The 11,415-nt window shown below is 38.7% G+C and overlaps 1 protein-coding gene across 1 annotated transcript; it reads left to right on the top strand.

The window, feature by feature from the left end:
• The first annotated feature begins 2,970 nt into the window (after window positions 1-2,970).
• Window positions 2,971-11,046, top strand: LOC109966728 (sodium-coupled neutral amino acid transporter 3-like). Its single transcript, XM_020611815.1, has 16 exons — window positions 2,971-3,134; window positions 4,913-5,001; window positions 5,103-5,187; window positions 5,322-5,437; window positions 6,399-6,472; window positions 6,575-6,667; window positions 6,781-6,862; window positions 6,955-7,037; window positions 7,172-7,230; window positions 7,315-7,452; window positions 7,543-7,622; window positions 7,746-7,846; window positions 8,000-8,124; window positions 9,560-9,704; window positions 9,807-9,910; window positions 10,002-11,046. The coding sequence occupies exons 2-16, from the start codon at window positions 4,961-4,963 to the stop codon at window positions 10,104-10,106; spliced, it is 1,431 nt and encodes a 476-aa protein (XP_020467471.1). The 5' UTR covers window positions 2,971-3,134; window positions 4,913-4,960; the 3' UTR covers window positions 10,107-11,046.
• The last annotated feature ends 369 nt before the right edge of the window (window positions 11,047-11,415 follow it).

Here is an 11,415-nt window from a genome sequence, read left to right on the forward strand (position 1 = left end):
TAATAAAAGATAGTAGGTTTCTGTTTCTTTGAGACTGGTTTTTATTTCTTCCTAGTGCTGAAATACAACCCCAAATCAGAAAAAGTTGGGATATGGTATGTAAAATCAAAATTATAACTGAAAGTAGTGATTTGTAAGTCATCTGTGTCCTGTATTACATTTAAAACAGCTTCTGCAATTTGGAGTTGTAATTAGGCAATCAACAGATTAGTTGATCCACAGAAATCAGGTAAATTTGGCAAATTCATTTTTAAGTAAATAAGCTAAATGTCCCTAGGTTCCAGTTTCTCGCATGTGAGGATTTGCACTTTTCTCTGACTGCTTTATATCATTGGAAACTGATTATCCCTAAAAGTCACATTGGGTCCTGGGGAACTCTGATGGACATTTTTCACCATTTTCTTACGTTTTACAGGTGAAGCAATCCGTTTAATTGTGGGATGATACTGAAATCAATAATGGAATTAACACTCAGTCCTACTTAATCAAAGCACATAACTTGGCCAAGTGTATCAACATATGGTTGTGTTAAAGTCCCTCTCATCATACAGCATCTGATTATCTAAGATGTTGTGTGTCGTTGCTTTTGTTTAATTTACTGACTAGATATGCTCATTGCCATGGAGGTTTGTGGCCACTAGATGGAGAGGGTAGTGAGCTGATGACACGATGTTGAAGCTCAGAGAAGAAAAGTAACTTTCGAGCACAACACATTTTCTTGACACTACCAGCCGTACAGGCACAGGATAACACTATAACACAGGCCAGTAAGCAGAGTATTTTAATCAGACTGTAGTTTTTATTTGTCAGCTTTAGGCTTAACATTACATTAGAAAGACTGGTTAAATGTTCCAACATGCTCATCAGATAACTAGGATCACTGCTGGTAGTGTCCAAGTATATACAAGTAAATACAGCATTTTATAAAGCAACAGAGCACCATATGTTATCTGAGTAGTCGAAAGGAAAAAGGAGTGGTTTGGTTTACACCACAGCATAACGCGCGCAGTTGCCATCCCCCTCTTCCCTTCACAGCTGCAAAGAACTTCATGGCTCTGTGAAAAGGCAGAATTTGGGTGTGAACCACGTAACAAGTTTGAACTTTTATCCTTTTACTTCTGTCTAAACTGAAGACGTCCTTCCGTCTGTTGTTACTAGAGAGGTGAGTACCAGAAGGAGGCCTACATTTGCTCCAGCATTTTGACCACAACACAATTTCCCATTCATAAATGGTGAAAGACAAGTAATTTGTTAATTGTACACTGTGACAGTCAAAATAAGGATTGAAATAAGGATAGTATTATTTTTATCAGCTGGTTTCTGCTTTAACGTTTAAGCTGAGAATATATGGTGTACTCTCATGTGCACTCTCTCTTTTGTGACATGCTCGTAGTACATAGCACAGACATGGGATTTTAAACAACTCACTGATCATCTTTACTGAAAATACTGACCACCGTTTGGTACAAGAATATATTAATTGTCTTGATGTGTGGTTTTACTGAGACAGAATGCTCCTGTTGAACCACATTTCACACTTATCTTGTGCTACGTGTTAGTAACTTTCTCCTGATTTTCCCCAGATCACTAGTTTAGAACTGACTACAGGTCACTAAGGCCAGTTAAAGTGACTGAGGTGACTGACGTAGCCGGTATCTTTCCAGGATTTAAACTCACACAGTCTGTACAGACATTGGTTGGTTGTGAGATTTTCCTGGCAAACTGCTTCAAACAGCCTGAACATGACAAAAGATTTGAAATGTGGAAGTGATGATTTGTTTTTTGTTTGTATGATAAAATGAAACTATATTATTTATGATGTTTACATTATTTACGATGTATAAAAGAATCTGCCGCATGTGTGTGCGCGCTCCGATCTCGAAACAACAAAATTTTTCAGTAAAGCAATTGTGTTATGGTGAGATAAAGAACATCTGCGTGTTCCTAGGGTGTGCAAGCAAAGCTCATATCTCATTTAAGCTGAACTTTATCAGCCAACAGAAATTTAGTCTCTGAGAAGTGAAACATATTTAAGGTTTGGTGATCTACTACTACTGAGCACATGTTTTGTTTTTTTTTTGCTGTGTCCAGGAAGTATGTTGCTTCTGCCCGGCATTTCCTCATACGAAATAAATACGGAAATGATTTCTGTCTTTGATAAAATGTAAAAAGTTTTTTGAGGTCCCAGAACTAAATAGGAGCATTTCAGAATCAGAATCAGCTTTATTGGCCAGGTGTGTCGGACACACAAGGAATTTGACTGTGGTACATCGGCTCTCAATGTGTATGTACATATCCTAATGCAAGGGGCAAGTAAACAGTAAACCAGCATAAGGCTGTGTAGTATAACAAAATAAGCAGTATTAACAGACAGTAAACAATGCAGACAGACAAAGGAATGCTCATTGAAATAAATATAGGAATAGGAATAAAACTAGAGGTATATTTACAGGTATTGCACTTAGGGTTATTGTCCAGTCATTTATTTATTTTGTGTGTCATATTTCAGCTCTTTAATTTACAGTTCTGTCAGCTGTTTGTTTGAGAGCAAACACATGGTAGCTTGCAGACATGCACATTTCAACTCTTAAGCACAAACAATCATCTCCTAAGCTAACTATCACACGTGGCTTCCAGCAGGATGCACAGTGAGTGTCCGCCCATGATGTACACCACACATGACACACATTTCCACCCACCTTTCCACAGTATGGTCTGTAAAGCCTCCGCTATGAACACCAGAATCTGAATTCCTGGGGATTAGCCTTGAACTGCAGACTGCCTTTAAATTCTACATTTCATGTATTTCAGTATTTAGACCCTAGAGTTGACTGACACCTTTTGAGTAAAGACACCTGGTGTTAGATCCACACAGTCTAAATGCAACTGTGATACTACCTGTAACTGGTTTAACAAAGGGTTAAGTATGGGTGTTCCCATTTCCCGCCTCCTCTCTCCCAGCCTCTGAGCTCTTTCACTCTCTCTTCTCTTCACTACCAAGGAGCTTTAGAGAGAATTCATAAAACAAGGCTATATATAAACATTGGAAGTGTCTAAATATTGAGTGAATTGGCACAAGGATTTATTTTGTCAGTATCCCAAAAAGAAAACTAGGCTTGTCCTTGACCACCAGGGTGAGTTGCTGAAAACTGTGGGAATATGTGTGTGTGTGTGTGTGTGTGTGTGTCCTAGATGTTGAGGAAAAGAAGGCAAGGGAAGGGCTAACTGTCAATACTGAGCGGGTCTTGCGTCAGACAAGAACCATGTGTTACTTCTGGATATTAAGGCTACAATGATGTTTCTATTGTGTTAATGTGTGTTGTTCTTTAACAAGATTGTTATATAGATGTTTAATGTATTGTTAAATAGATTTTTTAAATGACAATACATATACTTGTGGTTTACAATACATGTAAACCGCATGGGGGTATGTTATTGGGGGAATATGGCTGCATGAATAAATCTACAGAAGTACTTTTCTATTGTTGTTACTTTGTTCCAGTATGTTTAGTGTTTGCAATGAAATTTCTATTGTGGAACAAGTTCTGGTTAACCAGGTTTGTCTAGTTTTCATCTCACACCCTTTCGCCCAGTAAAAATGCAAATCATGGTTATCTTGTACATTCTGACTTTTACAGTACGGGAGAGATAAAACTGGCTTTTTGTAAAAGTTTAATTAGAAATCAACCTTGACATTTAGCATATTCGTGGTTGGTTGGGTGTGTTCACTGTGTATCATGGGAAAGTCTTTGGGTATGTGGCTAAAGAAAACTTACTTTAACCAAACTTGACCTGAGGCCAGTATGGAGGGGAAAAAAGCCTTATTTAGACTGAATACCAACACTTACACAGGAGCCCTTTGTTTATCGCTGCACTGCTGTGAAACACCATGGTGTATATGGATTATTGTACTTCAACAGGCCAGTGCAGTGATGAGCGTAGGAATATAAAAAAAATTCCAGTTTGGTGTGTAACTACAGGAATGACATGATGTGTTGTCAGTTTGTCCTTGGAATCAGATGAGAGAATCCTGAGGGCAGCCTGAGCCACAGTGAAGGTAAATATCCCCTGACCTGGTGGCAGGAGCGCAGACCTACGTTCATTCCCAGAGTGTCTGTATCAACTTTGTGTGGCTCACAGTCAGTCAGCCATTTGACACCTTTTATTATTTAAAGTCTTTTATGTCACACAAACTTTAAATGGTCATAAAATCCAAAGTAAAAGTGGTCCTTTTTACTACAATTTATTTTTGACCTACTCCAGTAATATGTTGTTTTTTAAATCCCCCATATATGAAGTAGGGAGCAAGTGCCAAAATACAGCAGTGCCAAAGGATTTTTGTAATGCCAAGAGCATAAAAAGCAAGATTCTGTTTCTCTTGGCAAGCAGGAAAAATTTCAGTGGTGTGTCTCAGGACTTTATAAATAGCTATGTGCTTATGAAACTACATGGCATTTTCTGTTTCTGTTTAAGTCACATTCAATGTCTTCTAAGTGCCGTGGATTCCATCTGTTGAAGTACAGATAACTATGTTTACCTTTAAATGGCTGTCATTGTAATATTATAAACTGAAACCACGCCCTACATTCATCTCATAAAAGCATTATGTAATTCAGCTTCTTCAGAAACCCATTCTGAGCTCTTGTCCCAATTGTGACAAGTTAAGACAAGATTTCAGAGAACGTGATGCATACAGAAGCGATGTAAAACAGCAGAGCAGTCACTATCGTAAAACGATTAGCCTGCTCGTAGTTTTCTTCACAAATTATGGAAAGTTGACAAGATCTGTGCTGGAAAAACAACCACAGCTGATATCAAACTTTCTCCATGAATCAACAATGGCCACATGTGTATAAGATTTTGATAAGTACTCTATATCACAAATTAGACCTTTTTCTCTCTTTCCATCAAGCAAAAGTACATTTTCCAAGTCACAGAACTCTCAACCTCAGCAACCAGAATGGAGCTTCAGAAGATGAATGGACATAGCAAAAGTGATGGGTAAGACTCACAAATGAACAGTAATTACTGATGGGTACGTCATGTCATAGTCCAGGCGGTCTAACCTGGACTATTTAACCCCTGTATCCTATCTATTGTAGGTTTGATGGGCTGGATGCCCCAGATGAACAGCAGGAGTTTCTCCCTCATAAAAGTGGCGCCAAGAAAGAAAGCCACTTTACAGATGTGAGTGACTCCTGTCAGCCATACTTTGGCTCTGTGGCTCTAGTAACATGACATGCAGTAAACACATGTACATATGTGATTCTTGTTCGTGAATTGATTTATTTGTGTAAGATCCTGTTGTCTTTGTACTACAGTTCAAGGGAAAGACTTCGTTTGGCATGTCTGTCTTTAACCTCAGTAACGCCATAATGGGCAGTGGAATTCTGGGACTGGCTTTTGCAATGTCCAACACAGGAATTATTCTTTTTGTGTGAGTATCCAAACCAAACATACTGTCCCTACTCTGGCTAAACCTTGTGCCTGACTGAATTTGTCTGTGTGTGTTTGTATATGTATCTACCCATGCAGGTGTGTGTATTTTCTTACAGCGCTTATAATATGGTTATTTGACGGACTTTACCATACCATACCATACCAACTTTATTTATAAAGCACTAAAAACAACCAGAGTGGACCAAAGTGCTGTACATTGCAATAAAACAATATAAATTATAAACCACAAACAACAATATAAAATATAATCAATCAAATGACTAAAATCAACACAAAAATATCAAAATGCCAGGGAAAATAAATGAGTTTTTAAAAGAGACTTAAAAACAGACAGGGTAGAGGCTTGTCTAATGGACAGTGGTAAATCATTCCAGAGTTTAGGACCAGCAACTGCAAAGGCTCGATCGCCTCTAAGCTTACGCTTCGTTCTTGGGACACTCAAGAGAAACTGATTTGCTGACCTCAGAGAGCGTGTGGGTGTATGCCAATGAAGCAAATCAGTTAAGTAGGATGGTGCAGAGCCATGAAGGGATTTAAAAACAAAGAGTAAAATTTTGTAATGGACCCGAAAATGGACAGGTAACCAGTGTAGGGAGGCCAAAACTGGAGAGATATGCTCATATTTCCTTGTACCTGTTAAAAGCACCGGTCTAGTAACAATATGGGCTCTGACTTGTGCAAACTTAAAAACTAAGACAGTCTTAACACTAGAATTAGGATGAGGTTAAAGTTTGTGTTAGTGGGAACAGATTAGATCTAGTGGGGTAATGTCACAAACCCAAACTCTCATGTACAGGTGGAAAGAAACTAAAAGATGGCAATGCCTTTACTTGGATAATGAGCACAGCTTTAACCCTAATTAGAGTGAGACCATTTGTTCATGTGATTTTTAGACATGAATTATATTTTCCATCAGATTTCCATTCTTGTGCTTTCAGAATCCTGTTGGTGTTAATTACCATTTTGTCTGCATATTCCATTCACCTCCTACTGAAAAGTGCTGGAGTTGTTGGTAAGACTCAGCTAGACTCAACATATGTAACTTCACACATGGAGCAAAGTCATTTCTGAATTCATAACTCATCACACATACATAAAATGACTGTGTTTTCAGGCATCCGGGCTTATGAGCAGCTAGGGAATCGGGCTTTTGGCACCCCAGGAAAAATAGTGGCTGCTTGCGTCATTACCATGCACAACATTGGAGGTATTGTCATGCCGTTTCTACCCTTTATTGTTATCTGTCACTGAAAATGTGTAATAAAATAAGATTAAACACACACAGGTAAATAACATAAGATTGTTTTTACATCCTTTTAGCAATGTCCAGCTACCTCTTCATCGTCAAGTCGGAGCTCCCTCTGGTTATTCAAGCTTTCCTTGGTCAAACTGAAAACACGGGGTGAGTGTCGAAGTGATGATGTCAGAGTTTCATTTTTTAATTTGGTGATGTTCTGATTTTTTTCTTCATCTGTTTGTCTGGCTATCTCCTAGAGAGTGGTTCTTGAATGGAAACTACTTGATCATCATTGTTAGCATTTTCATCATCCTTCCTCTGGCAATAATGAAACAACTCGGTATATTTTTCATTCTGTCATCACTTTTTTTTTTTTTATTCCCCATATGTACCTCATGTCTACTACTCATTTTCTTGTCCTGTACTGAAAATCACTTACAGGATGTATCATCTGTCATTGTCCTTGATATCCAGGTTACCTGGGCTATACAAGTGGCTTCTCCCTCTCCTGCATGGTGTTCTTCCTCATTTCCGTGAGTCAGCAAATATACAAACATTACCAACCTTTCCTTCAATAAATATTTATCTTTGATTAATCAGTGGGTGTGTCTTTCTAGGTGATCTACAAAAAATTCAAAATTCCGTGTCCACTAGATGATACACATCATAACCTAACGTTTATAATGCAAGACTATCATGCCATGAATGGGACGGATGACTTGTGTGAAGTCAAGCTAGTTACGGTCAACTCACAGGTAACAGGGGAAAAGATGGCATCGCCTGCTTCTATATAAAAATATTTAACAGAAGGATACTCACTGAACTTTGCTCTGTTTGGCCATCAGACAGTATACACCATCCCAATTATGGCCTTTGCTTTTGTCTGCCACCCAGAGGTGTTACCAATCTACACTGAGTTACGAGAGTAAGTCAAAATATTATCAACTCGATTACAAGATTCAAAAGTGGCACTTACAGTGATGCCCAGAGACCGGTTTTGAAGGTTTTAGTAAAATTAATGTAATTTTTCTGTTTGCCTTTACCTCAGTGCCACTAAAAAACGCATGCAGAATGTTGCCAACATCTCCGTCCTGGCCATGTTTCTCATGTACCTGCTGACCGCTATCTTTGGCTACCTTACCTTTTTTGGTAAGCTACTCCTGAAACTATAAGGTCAAATTTGTTTTGAATGACAAGATTTGAAATGAACGAGCCACTTGTACCCAGACCCATATGTATTTTCCAGTGTTGTGAGTGAGGAGCCTCACCATAGGAGATGTGTCTGCTTGTCCACGAGTATAGGTGCTGTGGAGTCTGAGTTGTTGCACACCTACAGTCGCGTGGACCCCCTGGATGTCCTGACTCTCTGTGTTCGTTTGGCCGTGCTGGTGGCTGTCACTCTGACGGTCCCTGTGGTTCTCTTCCCTGTAAGACATCCATCATATTAGTTTAGTGAGAATATTTATAGCAACAACAATATTTCTTATAATTTCCTTCTACTTTACATAATAACAAAAGTTAAGATATGTAGATAAAATAAATACAACTAAGAAACACAAAAGAAAAGTTTAAAAGAATGGAGAAAGGAGATGATAACACTGACCGGCCACTTTATTAGGTTCATCTGTACAACTGTATGCACGTCAGTGCAACACTTCCACCTTAACATCTGTGTTTATGAAGCTCAAAATGTTTCCATTTTTGGTGGAAGTATCATAAACATATAAATTCAATCATATGTTTCTTATTGAGGTCATAGTTAAAGGTGGTGTTGTAGTGGACTACATTATATTCAGAGGTGTTCCTAGTATTCTGACCCTCCCATGTATGCATGACAGGAGAACAAAATATAGAGACACTTCTATATTTTACATGAAGGCACTGAAACTGCTTTGCTGAGTCTGGCAGAGTGAAATTTCCCAAACCAGCTGTTTCAATTTCAGTAGTGTGTTGACTGTATGGAGCTTTTCTTAACATCCACAATTAAACTTCAGAATGATGGAAAATGGGTGGAAAACATCCACGGAATCATTAAGAATACATAGCAGAGTTACAAACCTTTTAAGTTCAATTAAAAAACAGTTTGACATTCTGGGAAACTTAGGTGAGAAAACCGGTACCATTCTCGTTCCAGTCAATATGAAGCTGAAGCTGGGGAACACTTAGCTTAGCAGGCCTAAACAGCTAGCCTGACTCTGTCTAAGGCTAAAAGGCTCATCTACCAGCACATCTAAAGCTCTCCAATTAACATCCTATATCTTTTTGTTTAATCCATGCAAATACAAAAGTGTACAAACAAAAAGTTGTGCTTTTATGTGCTGTGGTATTTCTTGGCTGGGGCATCCTGGAGTCCCACTGGTTGTGGTGAGTGTTAGAGGTGCTAGTAGGACAGAACTGAGCTGGTCTCCAGTCTTTAAGCTAAGCTATGCTAACCAGTTCTTTGGTTCCAGCTTCATATTAAATGAACAGATATGACAGGGGTGTTCATCTTCTCATCCAAATCTTGCTAAGAAAGAAATGGGCACAGTTCCCACAATTGCAAGCTATTCCTCGGTGAATTAAAGTGCAGAGAGCAAAAAAACTGCAGCTGAATGATTCTGTGTCTACCAATTTTACACAACAGAAATTTGACAAATATCTCAAACTTTTGGCCCATAACATTTTGAAGCATACATATTTTACCTTTAGCAGACTGTTGAGCATATTTTACACATTACTTTGCCTTAGCCAACAGCGGTTTTATAAGACTCTGTTACATGTGGCGATAAAACAAGATAAACCATTACTTTTATATAGTTTGGTTTATCAATCTTATTTATAAAAAAAAACATGACATTCTCCCTTTGCTCCCTTCCTCTGCAGATCCGTAGGGCTTTGATCCAGATTGTGTGTCCTGACAAGCCTTTCCACTGGTTTAGACACATCGGCATTGCAATTTGTCTCATCTTCTTTGTCAACCTACTTGTTATCTTTGTACCCTCCATCCGTGACATATTTGGCCTCATCGGTACGTTTACACAGCAAGAATGAGTGTAGATTTTGTGTTAATAACTACTGTATATCATATGTAAACTGTGCAGTCACTTGTTGTCTCCACCTTCATCTGCAGGAGCCACATCTGCCCCCAGCCTTATCTTCATCCTACCTGGAATCTTCTACCTCCGGATTGTTCCTGTAGACCAGGAACCGTTATTGTCCAGACCCAAGATTCAGGTACAAATCAGTTCCTTCAGCTAAATAAAATTTATTTCTTTGTATTTTAATGTGTTCCTGATACACGTTTTCTTTCCTTCCACCCTTTTAGGCTGCATGCTTTGCTGCATTAGGATTCCTCTTTATGGTCATGAGTTTATCTTTTATCATCACTGACTGGGTGACTGGAGAGTCTCGAAGCGGAGGTGGCCACTAGCTGCTGTGATTGAACAGAGATACTATGAAAAGAATGACAGCCAAAGCACCCCCTATCCTTAAATTACCCCTGATCCAAAGCCAAACAGGAACATTTGGCTGCACAAGACAAAGGATATGTGAAGAACCTTTGCCTGAAACCAAAAACAAGGAAACATTTTGACGTGATGTGGCAGACAAAAGGTCCGGTAACAGAAGAAAGGCCATAGATGTGTGACAATACATAATAATGTGTGCTGTGCTGTCTGCACAAAACCTACAGTATGTCATGCCTGTGTCAGTAAGGAGCATAAAGGATGAACGGGACCAGCATTACTCAAATGGAAATCTCAGTTTTAGTGTAGTGATGTGCACCGTTCCGTGAAATAGCTTGGTCACTGCAACAGTGAAATAGCTTGGTCACTGCAACAGTCCTTCCAATCTAACAGAAATTTGATAAGGCAGTTTTCTCCTTTTTTCTAGGGATTTGCTTTGTGTAAAACAAAATCAGATATTTAAATTTTTTAATTCATCATTGTACATTTAAGGCTATCACATCTGCTGGTGCAGCTCCCTCCAGATTTCTCTGAACTTAACAGATTCAACATCTGACCAACAAGTGTTACCCTGCTGCTCCACACTAACCATTCCATCCTATCAAAATAGTTTACAATGACATAGAATTGAATTAATATATTTAATGTGGTACTTTACTGATATATTCTGGCACTAAGCATAAGGTGATCATCATCGAAGTGGAGGTGACCTTTAAAAAGTGATCCAAAAGATACATTTTGTGATGTTTTTGCTGCTATTGCTGAAGGTCAACCAGACACTCACTGACCAAATCTACAGGCACAGAGTTTACGTTTTTATGTACTCTTGAATACATCTGCAGTTGCAAACCAAAGAACATACAGTGGTGTGAAAAAGTGTTTGCCCCCTTACTGATTTCTTATCTTTTTGCATGTTTGTCACACTGTAATGTTTCAGATCATCAAACAAATTTATATATTAGTCAAAGATAACACAAGTAAACACATCATGCAGTTTTTAAATGAAGGTTTTTATTATTAAGGGAAAACAAAACCCATTTATCCCAGCATGTCTTCCAGGGCCTGAAGCAGCAAAACAGCCCCAGACCATCCCACTACCACCACCATATTTTACTGTTGGTATGATGTTCTTTTTCTGAAATGCGGTGTTACTTTTACACCACACATAATGGGACACACACCTTCCAAAAAGTTCAACGTTTGTCTCGTCTGTCCACAGAGTATTATCCCAAAAGTCTTGGGTATCATCAAGATGTTTTCTGGCAAAACTGAGAC

This window comes from Monopterus albus, unplaced genomic scaffold (assembly GCF_001952655.1).
Source record: "Monopterus albus unplaced genomic scaffold, M_albus_1.0 scaffold118.1, whole genome shotgun sequence".
NCBI lineage: Eukaryota > Metazoa > Chordata > Actinopteri > Synbranchiformes > Synbranchidae > Monopterus > Monopterus albus.